We start from the raw sequence: 20,570 nt of genomic DNA on the forward strand, positions 1-20,570 counted from the left end.
ACTCCTCCAACCCCATCACCAACCCCTCCAACCCCATCACCAACTCCTCCAACCCCATCACCAACCCCTCCAACCCCATCACCAACTCCTCCAACCCCATCACCAACCCCTCCAACACCATCACCAACCCCTCCAACCCCATCACCACCCCCTCCAACCCCGTCACCACCTCCTCCAACCCCGTCACCACCTCCTCCAACCCCATCACCAACTCCTCCAACCCCATCACCACCTCCTCCAACCTCATCCTCTACCTCCATCCCCTCCACTGCCTCCTCCACATCCATTTCCATCACTACAGCTATGTCCACCTCCTCCACCACCTCCATCTTAGCTCTAACTCTCCGCCACTATCTCATTCCCCTCCAACTCCACCTTCTCTTCCTTCATCTCCTACCTCCTTCATCATCTCCACCACCTCCACCTCCTCTTCCCCCAAATTCTCCAACATTTTCACCCTCTACTTCCTTCCCCACATCCTCTTCCTCCTCCTACACCTCACCTTCCATAAACTTCGATTCCTCCACCCCCACCTCTTCCTCCAACTTTTCACCTCCACCATCATCTTCTCCTCCACTTCCTCCTCCACCACATTTTTCTCCTCCTGCACCTCATCCTCCACCACCCTCTCATCCTCAACCATCTCACCTACTCCTCCTCAACCTCTTCCTCCACCTCCACCACTCTTTCCCCTCCACCTCCACCACTGTCTCCTCTTCCTCCTCCTCCTCGACCTCTTCCTCCACCTCTACCACTCCATCTCCTCTTCCTCCTCCTCAACCACTCCATCTCCTCCACCTCCACCACTCCGTCTCCTCCACCTCCACCTCCTCCTCCACCACTCCGTCTCCTCTTCCTCCACCTCCACCACTCCGTCTCCTCCACCTCCACCACTCCGTCTCCTCTTCCTCCACCTCCACCACTCCGTCTCCTCTTCCTCCACCTCCACCACTCCGTCTCCTCCACCTCCACCTCCACCACTCCGTCTCCTCCACCTCCACCTCCACCACTCCGTCTCCTCTTCCTCCACCTCCACCACTCCGTCTCCTCCACCTCCACCTCCACCACTCCGTCTCCTCCACCTCCACCACTCCGTCTCCTCTTCCTCCACCTCCACCACTCCGTCTCCTCTTCCTCCACCTCCACCACTCCGTCTCCTCCACCTCCACCTCCACCACTCCGTCTCCTCCACCTCCACCACTCCGTCTCCTCTTCCTCCACCTCCACCACTCCGTCTCCTCCACCTCCACCTCCACCACTCCGTCTCCTCCACCTCCACCTCCACCACTCCGTCTCCTCCTCCTCCACCTCCACCACTCCGTCTCCTCTTCCTCCACCTCCACCACTCCGTCTCCTCCACCTCCACCTCCACCACTCCGTCTCCTCCTCCTCCACCTCCACCACTCCGTCTCCTCTTCCTCCACCTCCACCACTCCGTCTCCTCCACCTCCACCTCCACCACTCCGTCTCCTCCACCTCCACCACTCCATCTCCTCCTCCTCCACCTCCACCACTCCGTCTCCTCCACCTCCACCTCCACCACTCCGTCTCCTCCTCCTCCACCTCCACCACTCCGTCTCCTCTTCCTCCACCTCCACCACTCCGTCTCCTCTTCCTCCACCTCCACCTCCACCACTCCATCTCCTCCTCCTCCACCTCCACCACTCTGTCTCCTCCACCTCCACCTCCACCACTCCATCTCCTCCTCCTCCACCTCCACCACTCCGTCTCCTCCACCTCCACCACTCCGTCTCCTCCTCCTCCACCTCCACCACTCCGTCTCCTCCTCCTCCACCACTCCGTCTCCTCCTCCTCCACCTCCACCACTCCGTCTCCTCCTCCTCCACCTCCACCACTCCGTCTCCTCCTCCTCCACCACTCCGTCTCCTCCACCTCCACCTCCACCACTCCATCTCCTCCTCCTCCACCTCCACCACTCCGTCTCCTCCACCTCCACCTCCACCACTCCATCTCCTCCTCCTCCACCTCTCCGTCTCCTCCTCCTCCACCTCCACCACTCCGTCTCCTCCTCCTCCACCTCCACCACTCCGTCTCCTCCTCCTCCACCTCCACCACTCCGTCTCCTCCTCCTCCACCTCCACCACTCCGTCTCCTCCTCCTCCACCTCCACCACTCCGTCTCCTCCACCTCCACCACTCCGTCTCCTCCACCTCCACCTCCACCACTCCATCTCCTCCTCCTCCACCTCCACCACTCCGTCTCCTCCACCTCCACCTCCACCACTCCGTCTCCTCCACCTCCACCTCCACCACTCCGTCTCCTCCACCTCCACCACTCCGTCTCCTCCTCCTCCACCTCCACCACTCCGTCTCCTCCTCCTCCACCTCCACCACTCCGTCTCCTCCACCTCCACCTCCACCACTCCATCTCCTCCTCCTCCACCTCCACCACTCCGTCTCCTCCACCTCCACCTCCACCACTCCGTCTCCTCCACCTCCACCACTCCATCTCCTCCACCTCCACCTCCACCACTCCATCTCCTCCACCTCCACCTCCACCACTCCGTCTCCTCTTCCTCCTCCTCCACCACTCCGTCTCCTCTTCCTCCTCCTCCACCACTCCGTCTCCTCCACCTCCACCACTCCATCTCCTCTTCCTCCACCTCCACCACTCCATCTCCTCCTCCTCCACCTCCACCACTCCGTCTCCTCCTCCTCCACCTCCACCACTCCGTCTCCTCCACCTCCACCTCCACCACTCCATCTCCTCCTCCTCCACCTCCACCACTCCGTCTCCTCCTCCTCCACCTCCACCACTCCGTCTCCTCCACCTCCACCTCCACCACTCCATCTCCTCCTCCTCCACCTCCACCACTCCGTCTCCTCCACCTCCACCTCCACCACTCCGTCTCCTCCACCTCCACCTCCACCACTCCATCTCCTCCTCCTCCACCTCCACCACTCCGTCTCCTCCTCCTCCACCTCCACCACTCCGTCTCCTCCACCTCCACCTCCACCACTCCATCTCCTCCTCCTCCACCTCCACCACTCCGTCTCCTCCACCTCCACCTCCACCACTCCGTCTCCTCCACCTCCACCTCCACCACTCCATCTCCTCCTCCTCCACCTCCACCACTCCATCTCCTCCTCCTCCACCTCCACCACTCCGTCTCCTCCTCCTCCACCTCCACCACTCCGTCTCCTCCACCTCCACCTCCACCACTCCATCTCCTCCTCCTCCACCTCCACCACTCCGTCTCCTCCACCTCCACCTCCACCACTCCGTCTCCTCCTCCTCCACCTCCACCACTCCGTCTCCTCCACCTCCACCTCCACCACTCCGTCTCCTCCACCTCCACCACTCCATCTCCTCTTCCTCCACCTCCACCACTCCATCTCCTCCTCCTCCACCTCCACCACTCCGTCTCCTCCACCTCCACCTCCACCACTCCATCTCCTCTTCCTCCACCTCCACCACTCCATCTCCTCCTCCTCCACCTCCACCACTCCATCTCCTCCTCCTCCACCTCCACCACTCCGTCTCCTCCACCTCCACCACTCCATCTCCTCCTCCTCCACCTCCACCACTCCGTCTCCTCCACCTCCACCTCCACCACTCCATCTCCTCTTCCTCCACCTCCACCACTCCATCTCCTCCTCCTCCACCTCCACCACTCCATCTCCTCCTCCTCCACCTCCACCACTCCGTCTCCTCCACCTCCACCACTCCATCTCCTCCTCCTCCACCTCCACCACTCCGTCTCCTCTTCCTCCACCTCCACCACTCCATCTCCTCTTCCTCCACCTCCACCACTCCGTCTCCTCCTCCTCCACCTCCACCACTCCATCTCCTCCTCCTCCACCTCCACCACTCCATCTCCTCCTCCTCCACCTCCACCACTCCGTCTCCTCCACCTCCACCTCCACCACTCCGTCTCCTCTTCCTCCACCTCCACCACTCCGTCTCCTCCACCTCCACCTCCACCACTCCATCTCCTCCTCCTCCACCACTCCGTCTCCTCTTCCTCCACCTCCACCACTCCGTCTCCTCCACCTCCACCACTCCGTCTCCTCCTCCTCCACCTCCACCACTCCATCTCCTCCTCCTCCACCTCCACCACTCCGTCTCCTCCTCCTCCACCTCCACCACTCCGTCTCCTCCACCTCCACCACTCCGTCTCCTCCTCCTCCACCTCCACCACTCCGTCTCCTCCTCCTCCACCTCCACCACTCCGTCTCCTCCACCTCCACCTCCACCACTCCATCTCCTCCTCCTCCACCTCCACCACTCCGTCTCCTCTTCCTCCACCTCCACCACTCCGTCTCCTCCTCCTCCACCTCCACCACTCCATCTCCTCCTCCTCCACCTCCACCACTCCGTCTCCTCCACCTCCACCACTCCGTCTCCTCCTCCTCCACCTCCACCACTCCGTCTCCTCTTCCTCCACCTCCACCTCCACCACTCCGTCTCCTCCACCTCCACCTCCACCACTCCGTCTCCTCTTCCTCCACCTCCACCTCCACCACTCCGTCTCCTCCACCTCCACCACTCCGTCTCCTCCTCCTCCACCTCCACCACTCCGTCTCCTCCACCTCCACCTCCACCACTCCGTCTCCTCCACCTCCACCACTCCGTCTCCTCCACCTCCACCTCCACCACTCCGTCTCCTCTTCCTCCACCTCCACCACTCCGTCTCCTCTTCCTCCTCCTCCACCACTCCATCTCCTCCACCTCCACCTCCACCACTCCATCTCCTCCTCCTCCACCTCCACCACTCCGTCTCCTCCACCTCCACCACTCCGTCTCCTCCACCTCCACCTCCACCACTCCGTCTCCTCCACCTCCACCACTCCGTCTCCTCTTCCTCCACCTCCACCACTCCGTCTCCTCCACCTCCACCTCCACCACTCCGTCTCCTCCACCTCCACCACTCCGTCTCCTCCTCCTCCACCTCCACCACTCCGTCTCCTCCACCTCCACCTCCACCACTCCGTCTCCTCCACCTCCACCTCCACCACTCCATCTCCTCCACCTCCACCTCCACCACTCCGTCTCCTCCACCTCCACCACTCCGTCTCCTCCTCCTCCACCTCCACCACTCCGTCTCCTCCTCCTCCACCTCCACCACTCCGTCTCCTCCACCTCCACCTCCACCACTCCGTCTCCTCCACCTCCACCACTCCGTCTCCTCCACCTCCACCTCCACCACTCCATCTCCTCCTCCTCCACCTCCACCACTCCGTCTCCTCCTCCTCCACCTCCACCACTCCGTCTCCTCCTCCTCCACCTCCACCACTCCGTCTCCTCCTCCTCCACCTCCACCACTCCGTCTCCTCCTCCTCCACCTCCACCACTCCATCTCCTCCTCCTCCACCACTCCGTCTCCTCCTCCTCCACCTCCACCACTCCATCTCCTCCACCTCCTCCTCCACCACTCCGTCTCCTCCTCCTCCACCTCCACCACTCCGTCTCCTCCTCCTCCACCTCCACCACTCCGTCTCCTCCACCTCCACCTCCACCTCCATCACTCCGTCTCCTCCTCCTCCACCTCCACCACTCCATCTCCTCCTCCTCCACCTCCACCACTCCGTCTCCTCCACCTCCACCTCCACCACTCCGTCTCCTCCTCCTCCTCCTCCACCACTCCGTCTCCTCCACCTCCACCTCCACCACTCCGTCTCCTCCTCCTCCACCACTCCGTCTCCTCCACCTCCACCACTCCGTCTCCTCCACCTCCACCACTCCGTCTCCTCCACCTCCACCTCCACCACTCCATCTCCTCCTCCTCCACCTCCACCACTCCATCTCCTCCTCCTCCTCCTCCACCACTCCATCTCCTCCTCCTCCTCCTCCACCACTCCGTCTCCTCTTCCTCCACCTCCACCACTCCATCTCCTCCTCCTCCACCTCCACCACTCCGTCTCCTCCTCCTCCACCTCCACCACTCCGTCTCCTCCTCCTCCACCTCCACCACTCCGTCTCCTCCACCTCCACCTCCACCACTCCGTCTCCTCTTCCTCCACCTCCACCACTCCGTCTCCTCTTCCTCCACCTCCACCACTCCGTCTCCTCCTCCTCCACCTCCACCACTCCGTCTCCTCTTCCTCCACCTCCACCACTCCGTCTCCTCCTCCTCCACCTCCACCACTCCGTCTCCTCCTCCTCCTCCTCCACCACTCCATCTCCGTCTCCTCCACCTCCACCACTCCGTCTCCTCCACCTCCACCACTCCGTCTCCTCCTCCTCCACCACTCCGTCTCCTCCTCCTCCACCTCCACCACTCCATCTCCTCCTCCTCCACCTCCACCACTCCGTCTCCTCCTCCTCCACCACTCCGTCTCCTCCTCCTCCTCCTCCACCACTCCGTCTCCTCCTCCTCCACCTCCACCACTCCGTCTCCTCTTCCTCCACCTCCACCACTCCGTCTCCTCTTCCTCCACCTCCACCACTCCGTCTCCTCCTCCTCCACCTCCACCACTCCGTCTCCTCCTCCTCCACCTCCACCACTCCGTCTCCTCCTCCTCCACCTCCACCACTCCGTCTCCTCCTCCTCCACCTCCACCACTCCGTCTCCTCCACCTCCACCTCCACCACTCCATCTCCTCTTCCTCCACCTCCACCACTCCGTCTCCTCCTCCTCCACCTCCACCACTCCGTCTCCTCCACCTCCACCTCCACCACTCCATCTCCTCCTCCTCCACCTCCACCACTCCGTCTCCTCCTCCTCCACCTCCACCACTCCGTCTCCTCCACCTCCACCACTCCGTCTCCTCCACCTCCACCTCCACCACTCCGTCTCCTCCTCCTCCACCTCCACCACTCCGTCTCCTCCACCTCCACCTCCACCACTCCGTCTCCTCCACCTCCACCTCCACCACTCCATCTCCTCTTCCTCCACCTCCACCACTCCGTCTCCTCCACCTCCACCTCCACCACTCCGTCTCCTCCACCTCCACCTCCACCACTCCGTCTCCTCCACCTCCACCACTCCGTCTCCTCCTCCTCCACCTCCACCACTCCGTCTCCTCCACCTCCACCTCCACCACTCCGTCTCCTCCACCTCCACCTCCACCACTCCGTCTCCTCCTCCTCCACCTCCACCACTCCGTCTCCTCCTCCTCCACCTCCACCACTCCGTCTCCTCCACCTCCACCACTCCATCTCCTCCACCTCCACCTCCACCACTCCGTCTCCTCCTCCTCCACCTCCACCACTCCGTCTCCTCTTCCTCCACCTCCACCACTCCGTCTCCTCCTCCTCCACCTCCACCACTCCATCTCCTCCTCCTCCACCTCCACCACTCCATCTCCTCCTCCTCCACCTCCACCACTCCGTCTCCTCCTCCTCCACCTCCACCACTCCGTCTCCTCCACCTCCACCTCCACCACTCCGTCTCCTCCACCTCCACCTCCACCACTCCATCTCCTCCTCCTCCACCTCCACCACTCCGTCTCCTCCTCCTCCACCTCCACCACTCCATCTCCTCCTCCTCCACCTCCACCACTCCGTCTCCTCCTCCTCCACCACTCCGTCTCCTCTTCCTCCACCTCCACCACTCCGTCTCCTCCACCTCCACCACTCCGTCTCCTCCACCTCCACCTCCACCACTCCGTCTCCTCTTCCTCCACCTCCACCACTCCATCTCCTCCACCTCCACCTCCACCACTCCGTCTCCTCCTCCTCCACCTCCACCACTCCGTCTCCTCCTCCTCCACCTCCACCACTCCGTCTCCTCTTCCTCCACCTCCACCACTCCATCTCCTCCTCCTCCACCTCCACCACTCCGTCTCCTCCTCCTCCACCTCCACCACTCCATCTCCTCCTCCTCCACCTCCACCACTCCGTCTCCTCCACCTCCACCTCCACCACTCCGTCTCCTCTTCCTCCACCTCCACCACTCCGTCTCCTCCACCTCCACCTCCACCACTCCGTCTCCTCCACCTCCACCACTCCGTCTCCTCCTCCTCCACCTCCACCACTCCATCTCCTCCTCCTCCACCACTCCATCTCCTCTTCCTCCACCTCCACCACTCCGTCTCCTCCACCTCCACCACTCCGTCTCCTCCTCCTCCACCTCCACCACTCCGTCTCCTCTTCCTCCACCTCCACCACTCCGTCTCCTCCACCTCCACCTCCACCACTCCGTCTCCTCCACCTCCACCTCCACCACTCCGTCTCCTCCTCCTCCACCTCCACCACTCCATCTCCTCCTCCTCCACCACTCCGTCTCCTCTTCCTCCACCTCCTCCTCCATCACTCTGTCTTCTCTTCCTCTACCTCCACCACTCCCTCTCCTCTTCCTCCTCCACCTCCTTCACCACCCCATTTGTGTGTATGTGTGTGTGGGTGTATGTGTGTGTGGGTGTGTGTGTGTGTGTGTGTGTGTGGGTGTGGGTGTGTGTGGGTGTGGGTGTGGGTGTGTGTGGGTGTGGGTGTGTGTGTGTGTGGGTGTGTGTGTGAGGGTGTGTGTGTGAGGGTGTGGGTGTTTGTGGGGGTGTTTGTGGGGGTGTGTATGGGGGTGTGTATGGGGGTGTGTATGGGGGTGTGTATGGGGGTGTGTATGGGGGTGTGTATGGGGGTGTGTATGGGGGTGTGTATGGGGGTGTGTATGGGGGTGTGTGGGGGTGTGTGTGTGGGGGTGTGGGGGTGTGGGGGTGTGGGGGTGTGGGGGTGTGTATGTGTGTGTGTATGTGTGTGTGTGTGTATGTGTGGGGGTGTGTATGTGTGTGTATGTGTGTGGGTGTGTATGTGTGTGGGTGTGTGGGCATGTGTGTGTGGGGGTGGGTGTGTGGGGGTGTGTGGGGGTGTGTGGGAGGTGGGTGTGTGTTTGGGTAATTGTATGTGTCTGTGTGTGTGCACGCGTGTCTGTGTGCGTCTGTGTGTTGTCATGTTAAAGACGCTATCTTAAGTCAGGTTGTTGTTTAAGGAAGTGCAAGACTGGCCCTTGTCTCCGGGAGCTGAAGGACATTTCCAATGGCAGTGATGGAAGCCAGGCACCCCTACAGCTTCCTGAACACTCAGCCTTGGAATAATCAGCTCTGGAAAAGGGAGATAGCATTGCTCGCAGCTGACTGCGAGGAGGTGTTGGAGTGGGCGGGCGAGAGAGAGAGAGAGCAAGGGGTTGCCAGGAAACTGCAACCTGTGTGAGATGGACCATGGCTGTTTACAAAGCATTGTGGTGTAGGCAAGACCAAACCAACAGGGCTTCCATGCTTCCAGAAAGGACGGATCCATCCAACAAATCCTAGCGTCCCATTGACAAAGAGGGGAGGGGTGGAGAGCAGCAGGAACAGTATCCAGATTGGGGGGAACAAAAGAGAGTCCCTTACAGTAAAGTATAAGATAATAGGACCTAGGAACAACTGTGGGTCTGGGATTAGATAGCCCAGTGCACAAGAGAAGTCTGAACAGTGCCATTTATTGTGGAACTTCAATCACACTGACGCCTGAGCTGATAGTCACTTCCAGGATGGAAATATACCAGTGAGAGCAGGGTGCCAGCCCGTGGCTACTGCAGTTCAATTCAGTTATGGTGAGACAATGCAGATTGACTGATGGAGACTATCGCAGCCTGGCTTTGGAGTTCATTACTCAGTAAATGTGTTGTCGAACAAAGAGACCAGGCACATAGTTCCTCGAAAGTGGTGTCACAGGGTAGACAGGGTGGGGAAGAAAGCATTTGGCATGCTTGCCTTCATCAGTTAGAGCACTGAATACAGGAGTTGAAGGCTACATTTGGAGTACTCTGTTCAACTCTGGTTACCCAGCTATAGGAAAGATGTTATTAAATCTGAAAGGTGTACAAAAGCCCTATGAGAATATTACCGAGGCTGGAAGGTTTGAGTTATAAGGAAAGGCTGGTCGTCTTTCACTGGAGGGTGTGAGGTGACCTTCATAGATGTTTATAACATCATGACGGGCATAGATAAGGTGAATAGCCAAGGTCTTTTCTTCCAAGGCTAGGGGAATTCAAAACTAGAGGGGAAAGTTTTGAAAAAGGACTTGAGGGGCAACTCTTTCACATAGAGGACAGCGCATGTATGATCCGAACTGCCAGAGGAAGTGGTAGATGCAGGTACAGTGATAATATTTAGATGATATTTGGACAATTACATGGGATGGGAAAGGTTCAGGGGGATGTGGGCCAATCACAGGCAAATGGGACTGTTCAGTTTAGGAAAGCTGGCTGGCACGGTCGACTTGGGCCGAAGGGTCTGTTTCCAGGCTGTCTGACTCTATGACTCCCCCCTACCCTCCGCTGGTGTTCCCTTCACAAGGCATCACAGCTAAAACAGCCCCTTGGTCTAATGCCATCCACCCACCCCCGCCCCATTCCAAACATTGTGTAGATGTCTGCCAGGAGCTGAAAAGCTTAAAAAAACTGATTATAAAAGCCCCAACCATAAAGCCATAGAACGCGTTGTATCTGTGCTGGTCAAAAACAACCAGCTAAACTATCCCAATCCCGTTCTCCAGCACTGGACACGTGGCCTTGGCATTGCAAGTGCGGATCTAAATATTTCTTCAACGTTTTGATGGCCTGAGGATTTGGTATGAGAGTAGTGGGCGGCACGGTGGCACAGTGGTTAGCACTGCTGCCTCACAGCGCCAGAGACCCAGGTTCAATTCCCGCCTCAGGCGACTGACTGTGTGGAGTTTGCACGTTCTCCCCGTGTCTGCGTGGGTTTCCTCCGGGTGCTCTAGTTTCCTCCCACAGTCCAAAAAAATGTGTAGGTCAGGTGAATTGGCCACGCTAAATTGCCCATATTGTTAGGTGAAGGGGTAAATGTAGGGGAATGGGTCTGGGTGGGTTGTGCTTCGGCGGGTCAGTGTGGACTTGTTGGGCTGAAGGGCCTGTTTCCACACTGTAAGTAATCTAATCTAATGTAGGCCTTTGTTCCTGTCTGTAAGAGGAAATAGACTCAAAACGATGCACAAACGAAGCAAAGGGGGAAGTGAGAAAAAACTGTTTGGCGCAGCAAGTACCTACCGTATGGAAATATGGAGGGAGCAGGTTCAGTGGAGGTGTTTAAGATTATTTTGGTGGAAATAGTGTGCAGGATAGGAGGAAAGGCAGGAGATTGGCGCTAGCACATAGAACCAGCCCTGGCAGAATGAGCTGAATGTTCCCCTCTGCACTGTAACAATTCTGCAATGGAGCTTAGTCTTGCTCCTCCTGACTGTCTTTGTGGTAATGTTAAGAGTCGATCCTGAAAACCTGTTTTAGAATTACATTCAGCCACGTCTCGTTTGTTGTACCAGGCTCTTCTATCCTCAGGGACACTGGACGATGGCAGCCCCAAAAGGATTGACACATCGAGTTGGTCCAGAAGGCAGCAGATGCATACACTGACAGTGCAGTGCTCCCTCAGCACAGGGCTGAGGTGTTAGCTCTCATTCTGTGTTGAACCCTCAAGCTCCCACAAGCAGCCACTTGTCCTCCCCAGTGATACTGAGGGCACTTCTCAATCAATGCACGCAGTCAGTGAACTACCCACCCCGATAACGCAGGGTGAGCTGAGGCCTCACTCACCTCCCCCCCGATCCTACAACCGACTGCAGGGGTCACCATTGGAAAGCAAAGCGGTGAAGGCGTCAGGAGCAACTCAGTGAGTGAATTGGCCCCTGGACAGTACAGGCTGTGGTTTCAGGGGACGTAGAGAGCAGTGAATGTGTCACCCAAGGAGGGAGAGCACTGGGCCTTTGCCCAGCCAAGTGACATACCTTCAGCAGCTGCCCGGTGGCCGTGCCCAGGAACACCACTGTGTGGTTATTCACACTGGATACTGCCACTGAGGTGAGGCCTCTGTCTGTGTAAATGGGCCGGGCTGTCAGTGGCTTTGTTATGGACAGGGGATGCTGGAGGTGAGCGGCTCCGCAGTCCAACTGTTCATTCTGCAGCTGTCAATGCAAACAGAAATGCAGTTAGTTCACACACGCTCTCCGAGAGGCCCCAGCCCCATCCACTCCCTTCCAGACCCTCTCCACCAGTCTTTCACACCCCCTCCCCCCCCACATCTCTCCCCAAACCCTCTCCCCAGAGCCCCCCAATTGATCTCCCTGAGCTCCACTCCTCTCTCCCCCTCTTCCACAGCCCATCTCCTGCAGCCCCCCCCCCACCTTGCTCCTCTCCCCTCTCCCACCCTACCCCAGCCCCTCTCTCTCCTCTCCACTGTCTCCCCATGTTTTCCTGAGCCCCTCTCCCGCTTCCCCAGACCCTCTCCCCCTCGACCTCTCTCCCCCCACCTCTCTCCCCAATCCCTGCCCCCCCTTTCCCTTCTCTCCCCAAACCCAGCCTCTCTCTCTCTCTCTCTCAATCCCTACTCCACTTTTCCCCTCTCCACCAGACCGTCTCTTCCAGCTCCTGTCCCCAGGGCCCAGCCCATCTCTCCCCTCCCTGCCACCCAATCTCCAGCCTCTTTCTCTCCCAGCCCCCTCCCCTCTTTCCTCAAAACCCTTGCCCCAGACCTCTCTCCCCTCAGCCCTTTTACATTCCTTCAGATATTCGCTGACACTTTCCTCTCATACTTGACCTTGAGCTCACACATTGCCTTTCTCTCTGAACCGCCTGCCTCCATCTGCCTCCCGTTTACATCATCACCCAGCGCCATCCTTTCTGCTTCACTTCACTCTCTACCCCCTCGCCATCCAGCCAGTTCTGGCTTTTTTTGGTCTCCCTTTCTCCGCATTGGAGAGATATTAATGACTGAGCCTGAACTACCTTCTCCTTATAGGGCGGCCATCTTTCCTCCTTCCTATCTGGTTCCGCTTCCAAATGACAGTCTTCCCTTGAGCTAATGTGATGGAATTGGCAGCAGCAGTTTGACTACAGTTCAGACAGAGAACCACAAACATATTCCATCTCCCAAGAGGCAGCTTTCTTCAGCTGTGGTGCAGGCCTGAGGGTCTTGGGTGCAGTGTGGAATTGACTGGTTTCTGCATGGTTACTGAGTTTATGTTGTGGTGCTTTCCTGATAATGAGAATCTCCTGGAGCCTCACTCCTTTGGGAATTAAACAGCATTTCCCACAGCTTTTCCAATGTCTGGTTTTGCTGATTTTGTTGTTTGCGAGGAGTCTGTCTAACTGATGGTTGGGGGGGGGAGGCTGATTCACGGGGGTGAGGGACGGGGGGGGGGGACAGGGGGCGGACTGGGGAGTTTGGGGGGAGGTGAGCATGATGGTGGGGGAGTGTGCAGGGTGTGAGTGTGATGGTGGGGGAGTGCGCGGGGAGTGACTGTGACGTTGGGGGAGTGTGCGGGGAGTGAGTGTGACAGTGGGGGAGTGTGCGGGGAGTGAGTGTGACAGTGGGGGAGTGAGCGGGGAGTGAGTGTGACAGTGGGGGAGTGAGCGGGGAGTGAGTGTGACAGTGAGAGAGTGTGCGGGGAGTGAGTGTGATGGTGGGGGAGTGTGCGGGGAGTGACTGTGACGTTGGGGGAGTGTGCGGGGAGTGAGTGTGACAGTGGGGGAGTGTGCGGGGAGTGAGTGTAATGGTAGGGGAGTGTGCGGGGAGTGAGTGTGACGTTGGGGGAGTGTGCGGGGAGTGAGTGTGCGGGGAGTGAGTGTGCGGGGAGTGAGTGTGCGGGGAGTGAGTGTGCGGGGAGTGAGTGTGCGGGGAGTGAGTGTGCGGGGAGTGAGTGTGCGGGGAGTGAGTGTGCGGGGAGTGAGTGTGCGGGGAGTGAGTGTGCGGGGAGTGAGTGTGCGGGGAGTGAGTGTGACGTTGGGGGAGTGTGCGTGGTGTGAGTGTGTCGGTGGGGAAGTGTGCGGGGAGTGAGTGTGATGGTGGGGGAGTGTGCAGGGAGTGAGTGTGACGTTGGGGGAGTGTGCGGGGAGTGAGTGTGCGGGGAGTGAGTGTGCGGGGAGTGAGTGTGCGGGGAGTGAGTGTGCGGGGAGTGAGTGTGCGGGGAGTGAGTGTGCGGGGAGTGAGTGTGCGGGGAGTGAGTGTGCGGGGAGTGAGTGTGCGGGGAGTGAGTGTGCGGGGAGTGAGTGTGCGGGAAGTGAGTGTGCGGGGAGTGAGTGTGCGGGGAGTGAGTGTGCGGGGAGTGAGTGTGCGGGGAGTGAGTGTGACGTTGGGGGAGTGTGCGTGGTGTGAGTGTGTCGGTGGGGAAGTGTGCGGGGAGTGAGTGTGATGGTGGGGGAGTGTGCAGGGAGTGAGTGTGATGGTGGGGGAGTGTGTGGGGAGTGAGTGTGATGGCAGGGGAGTGTGTAGGGAGTGAGTGTGATGGCAGGGGAGTGTGCGGGGAGTGAGTGTGATGGTGGGGGAGTGTGTGAGGAGTGAGTGTGATGGTGGGGGAGTGTGTGTGGGGAGTGAGTGTGACGGTGGGGGAGTGTGTGGGGAGTGAGTGTGATGGCGGGGGAGTGTGCGGGGAGTGAGAGTGATGGTGGGGGAGTGTGTGTGGGGAGTGAGTGTGACGGTGGGGGAGTGTGTGTGGGGAGTGAGTGTGACGGTGGGGGAGTGTGCAGGGAGTGAGTGTGACGTTGGGGGAGTATGTGGGGAGTGAGTGTGATGGTGGGGGAGTATGCGGGGAGTGAGTGTGACAGTGGGGGAGTGTGCAGGGAGTGGGTGTGACGTTGGGGGAGTGTGCAGGGAGTGAGTGTGACAGTGGGGGAGTGTGTGGGGAGTGAGTGTGATGGTGGGGGAGTGTGTGGGGAGTGAGTGTGACGGTGGGGGAGTGTGCGGGGAGTGAGTGTGACGGTGGGGGAGTGTGCGGGGAGTGAGTGTGACAGTGGGGGAGTGAGCGGGGAGTGAGTGTGACGTTGGGGGAGTGTGCGGGGAGTGAGTGTGACGGTGGGGGAGTGTGTGGGGGGAGTGAGTGTGACATTGGGGGAGTGTGTGGGGGGAGTGAGTGTGACGTTGGGGGAGTGTGCGGGGAGTGAGTGTGACGTTGGGGGAGTGTGTGGGGGGTCTGAGTGTGACGTTGGGGGAGTGTGTGGGGGGTCTGAGTGTGACGGTGGGGGAGTGTGTGGGGGGAGTGAGTGTGACGTTGGGGGAGTGTGCAGGGAGTGAGTGTGACGTTGGGGGAGTGTGTGGGGGGACTGAGTGTGACGGTGGGGGAGTGTGTGGGGGGACTGAGTGTGACGGTGGGGGAGTGTGAAGGAAGTGAGTGTGATGGTGGGGGAGTGTGTGGGGGGAGTGAGTGTGACGGTGGGGGAGTGAGCGGGGAGTGAGTGCGAGAGTGGGGGAAGTGTGTGGGGAGTGAGTGTGACGGTGGGGGAGTGTGCATGGAGTGAGTGTGATGGTGGGGGAGTGTGCAGGGAGTGAGTGTGACGTTGGGGGTGTGTGCAGGGAGTGAGTGTGATGGTGGGGGAGTGTGCGGGGAGTGAGTGTGTCGGTGGGGGAGTATGTGGCGAGTGAGTGTGACGGTGGGGGAGTGTGGGTGGAGTGAGTGAGACGGTGAAGGTGTGTGCGGGTAGTGAGTGTAATGGTGGGGGAGTGTGCGGGGAGTGAGTGTGACGGTGGGGGAGTGTGCAGGGAGTGAGTGTGTCGGAGGGGGAGTGTGTGTGGAGTGAGTGTGACGGTGAGGGTGTGTGCGGGGAGTGAGTGTGATGGTGGGGGAGTGTGTGGGGAGTGAGTATGACGGTGGGGGAGTGTGCGGGGAGTGAGTATGACGGTGGGGGGTGTGCAGGGAGTGAGTGTGATGGTGGGGGAGTGTGCGGGGAGTGAGTGTGATGGTGGGGGAGTGTGCAGGGAGTGAGTGTGATGGTGGGGGAGTGAGCGGGGAGTGAGTGTGATGGTGGGGGAGTTTGTGGGGAGTGAGTGTGACGGTGGGGGAGTGTGCAGGGAGTGAGTGTGACATTGGGGGAGTGTGCAGGGAGTGAGTGTGATGGTGGGGGAGTGTGTGGGGGGTGTGAGTGTGATGGTTGGGGAGTGTGTGGGGAGTGAGTATGACGGTGGGGGAGTGTGCGGGGAGTGAGTATGACGGTGGGGGGTGTGCAGGGAGTGAGTGTGATGGTGGGGGAGTGTGCGTGGAGTGAGTGTGATGGTGGGGGAGTTTGTGGGGAGTGAGTGTGACGTTGGGGGGTGTGCAGGGAGTGAGTGTGACATTGGGGGAGTGTGCAGGGAGTGAGTGTGATGGTGGGGGAGTGTGTGGGGGGTGTGAGTGTGACGTTGGGGGAGTGTGTGGGGGGAGTGAGTGTGACGTTGGGGGAGTGTGCGGGGAGTGAGTGTGACGGTGGGGGAGTGTGTGGGGGGAGTGAGTGTGACATTGGGGGAGTGTGTGGGGGGAGTGAGTGTGACGTTGTGGGAGTGTGCGGGGAGTGAGTGTGACGTTGGGGGAGTGTGTGGGGGGTCTGAGTGTGACGTTGGGGGAGTGTGTGGGGGGTCTGAGTGTGACGGTGGGGGAGTGTTTGGGGGGAGTGAGTGTGACGTTGGGGGAGTGTGCAGGGAGTGAGTGTGACGTTGGGGGAGTGTGTGGGGGGAGTGAGTGTGACGTTGGGGGAGTGTGCGGGGAGTGAGTGTGACGTTGGGGGAGTGTGCGGGGAGTGAGTGTGACGTTGGGGGAGTGAGCGGGGAGTGAGTGCGAGTGTGGGGGAAGTGTGTGGGGAGTGAGTGTGACGGTGGGGGAGTGTGCAGGGAGTGAGTGTGATGGTGGGGGAGTGCGCGGGGAGTGAGTGTGACGTTGGGGGAGTGTGTGGGGGGACTGAGTGTGACGGTGGGGGAGTGTGTGGGGGGACTGAGTGTGATGGTGGGGGAGTGTGTGGGGGGACTGAGTGTGACGGTGGGGGAGTGTGCAGGGAGTGAGTGTGACAGTGGGGGAGTGTGTGGGGGAGTGAGTGTGACAGCGGGGGAGTGTGTGGGGAGTGAGTGTGACGGTGGGGGAGTGTGCGGGGGAGTGATTTGTGGTTGAGGCCTACAGGGCTAAACATTCAATCTAAAACTCCCAGATTGATCCCTGCTAAATCAGGCTTGGATCACAAGAGGACGATCAACTTCTCCCATCAGCCCAAAATTCAAGATCTTTGAGGACTCGTCTACTGAGGTTAGAAACAGGAAAGGAGAGGTCACCAAGTAGTTCCTGAGCTGTAGAGGAAAGGATAGCAAATGTGATTCTGGATAGGAGCGAGAGTGACAAGGTAGTTGTTACGGGGACTTTATCTTCCCAAATATTGATGTTCAAGTACATTGGATGGGCCCGTTTTTGTCCAATGTGTGCAGGAGGGTTCCTGACACAGTACGTAGACAGGCCAACAAGGGGAGAGGCCACATTAGATTTGGTACTGGGGAATGAACCCGGCCAGGTGTTAAATTTGGAGGTAGGTGAGCACTTTGGTGATAGTGACCACAATTCAGTTGTGTTTACTTTAGCAAAGGAAAGGGATAGGTATATACCGCAGGCAAGATGGGGGGGAAAGGCAATTATGATGCGGTTAGGCAAGATTTAGGATACATAGGATGGGAAAGGAAACTGCAAGGGATGGCCACAATAGGAATGTGGAGGATATTGAAGGAACAGCTACTGCATGTCCTTGATAAAATATGTCCCTGTCAGGCAGGGAGGAAGTGGTCAAGTGAGGGAGCCTAAGGAATTTGAATCTCTTCACAAGAAGAAGAAGGAGGCTTATGTTAGAATGAGACGTGAAGGCTCAGTTCGGGTGCTTTGGAGTTACGGTTAGCCAGGACAGACCTAAAGAGAGAGCTATGAAGGACCAGGAGGGAACATGAGAAGTTGTTGGCAGATAGGATCAAGGAAAACCATAAGGCTTTTTATAGATTTATCAGGAATAAAAGAAAGACTAGAGTATGAATGGGCCAATCAAGGACAGTAGTGGGAAGTTTGTGCGTGGAGTCTGAGGAGATAGGGGAAGCACTAAATGAATATTTTTCATCAGTATTCACACAGGAAAAAGACAATGTTATTGAGGAGATACTAAGATACAGGCTACTAGACTAGATGGGATTGAGGTTCGCAAGGAGGAGGTGTTAGCAATTCTGGACAGTGTGAAAATAGATAAGTCCCCTGGGCCAGATGGGATTTATCCAAGGATTCTCTGGGAAGCCAGGGAGGAGATTGCAGAGCCTTTGGCTTTGATCTTTGATCTTTATGTCATCATTGTCTATAGGAATAGTACCAGAAGACTGGAGGATATCAAATGCTGTTCCCTCGTTCATGAAGGGGAGTAGAGACAACCCTGGTAATTATAGATCAGTGAGCCTTACTTTGGTTGTGGGCAAAGTGTTGGAAAAGGTTATAAGAGAGAGGATTTATCATCATCTAGCAAGGAATGAGTTGATTCAGGATAGTCAACACGGTTTACTGTAGGGTAGCTCATGCCTCACAAACCTTATTGAGTTCTTTGAGAAAGTGACCAAACAAGTGGATGAGGGCATAGCGGTTGATGTGGTGTATATGGATTTCAGTAAGGCGTTTGATAAGGTTCCCCATGGTAGGCTATTGCACAAAATGCGGAGACATGGGATTAAGGGTGATGTAGCAGCTTGGATCAGAAATTGGCTAGCTGAAAGAAGACAGAGGGTGGTGGTTGATGGGAAATGTTCATCCTAGAGTTTAGTTACTAGTAATGTACCACAAGGATCGGTTTTGGAGCCATTGCTGTTTGTCATTGTTATAAATGACCTGGATGACGGTGTAGAAGGATGGGTTAGTAAATTTGCAGATGACACTTAGGTCAGTAGGGTTGTGGATAGCGCTGAAGGATGTTGTAGGTTACAGAAGGGCATAGATAAACTGCAGAGCTAGGCTGAAAGGTGGCAAATGGAGTTTAATGTGAAAAGGTATGAGGTGAATCACTTTGGAAGAACTAACAGGAATGCAGAGTACTGGGCTAATGGTAAGATTCTTGGTAGCGTAGATGAACAGAGAGATCTCGGAGTCCATGTTCATTGATCCCTGAAAGTTGCCATCTAGGTTGATCGGGTTGTTAAGAAGGCATACGGTGTGTTAGCTTTTATTAGTAGAGGGACTGAGTTTTGGAGCCTTGAGGTCATGCTGCAGCTGTACAAAACTCTGGTGCTGCTACACTTGGAGTATTGCGTACAGTTCTGGTCACCGCATTATAGGAAGGATGTGGAAGCTTTGGAAAGGGTTCAGAGGAGATTTATTAGAATGTTGCCTGGTATAGAGGGAAGGTCTTATGAGGAAAGGCTTAGGGACGTGAGGCTGTTTTCATTAGAGAGAAGAAGGTTGAGAGGTGACTTAATTGATACATACAAGATAATCAGAGGGTTAGATAGGGTGGTAAATGGGACTGTGCATGGTCAGCATGGATGAATTGGGACAAAGGACCTGTTTTGGACTGTGACTCTATGACTCTACAAAAGGGTAGAGAGAGTGTTGCTTTCCATTTACTTTTAAAATAAGTGAGTAGAGAGAGTTTACCTGTTTCTAACTGCATTCTGCACCTGTTCTGGGAGTGTATTTTTGATGGAGGCTGTGTGGAGGGACCTTTATTTTCAGTTTGCTTTCAGTTTAAAAGAGTAGAGGCAGCTTTACTCAACATCCAACCCCATGCTGTCCTGGAAGTGGCAGTGTAGAGGGAGTTTTGATAGAGGCAGTGTAGAGGGAGCTTTACTCTGTATCTAACCCTATGCTGTCTCTGTCCTGGAAGTGTCTGATGGGGGACAGTTTAGAGTGAGCTTTACTTTGTATTTAACCCTATGCTGTCCATGTTCTGTGAGAGCCTTTTTCCTCGGATGGTGATGGCTAGCACAGGGGGACATAGCTTTAAATTGAGGGGTGATAGCTATAGAACAGATGTCAGAGGTAGGTTCTTTACTCAGAGAGTAGTAAGGGCGTGGAACGCACTGCCTGCGACAGTAGTAGACGCGCCAACTTTAAGGGTATTTATATGGTCATTGGATAGACATGTGGATGAATCCAATCCAAAGATGTGCAGATAAGGTAAATTGGCCATTCTAAATTGCCCATAGAGTTCGGTGCATTAGTCAGAGGTAAATGTAGGGTAGGGGAATGGGTATGGGTGGTTACTCTTCGGGGGGGGCTGGTGTGGACTTGTTGGGCTGAATAGCCTGTTTCCATACTGTAGGGAATCTAAACTAAAAATGGAACAGTGTAGGTTCGATGGGCTTCAGATTGGTTTCACAGGTCGGCGCAACATCGAGGGCCGAAGGGCCTGTACTGCGCTGTAATCTTCTATGTTCTACGTAATTAGCTAAAGTAAAGTACTCCTGAACATGGAATTCACAACAGAAAGCTCTGGAATTACTCAGCAGGCTGAGCAGCAGAAGTATTGAGGTGACAGAGGCTCCTAGCGACAAATCTGCAAGATGGACGGCTGGCAAGAGAACCAACAAAGAGGGGAAAAACATATTCAATCTGGCGGCTGCAGATGCATCTGTCCATGACAGTATTGGCTAAGAGTAACCACCACAAGAGTGGAGACAAAGTCCTGCCTTCACACTGATAATACCCACCATTGTGTTGTGTCGCACCACCACCGTGCTAAATGGGACAGACTTTGAATAGACCTGACAACTCAAGGCTGGGCATCCATGAGGTGCTGTGGGCCACCAACAGCAACAGAATTGTACTCCAGCACAATCTTCAATCACGTAGCCTGGCATATTCCCCCAGTCAACTATTACCATCAACGCTGGCTCAACGGAGAGTGCAGGAAGGCAAATCAGCAACAG

General features: G+C 57.4%; 1 protein-coding gene across 3 annotated transcripts in view; it reads right to left on the bottom strand.

Moving 5' to 3' along the window:
* Positions 1–20,570, bottom strand: part of plxnd1 (plexin D1) — a 190,021-nt gene that overhangs the window by 157,020 nt on the left and 12,431 nt on the right. For all 3 annotated transcript variants that reach the window (XM_072582788.1, XM_072582787.1, XM_072582786.1), the window contains exon 2: positions 11,686–11,862. In XM_072582788.1, the coding sequence (XP_072438889.1) occupies positions 11,686–11,862 (177 nt within the window). The remainder of the gene's footprint in view (positions 1–11,685; positions 11,863–20,570) is intronic.

This window comes from Chiloscyllium punctatum, chromosome 12 (assembly GCF_047496795.1).
Source record: "Chiloscyllium punctatum isolate Juve2018m chromosome 12, sChiPun1.3, whole genome shotgun sequence".
Classification (NCBI taxonomy): domain Eukaryota; kingdom Metazoa; phylum Chordata; class Chondrichthyes; order Orectolobiformes; family Hemiscylliidae; genus Chiloscyllium; species Chiloscyllium punctatum.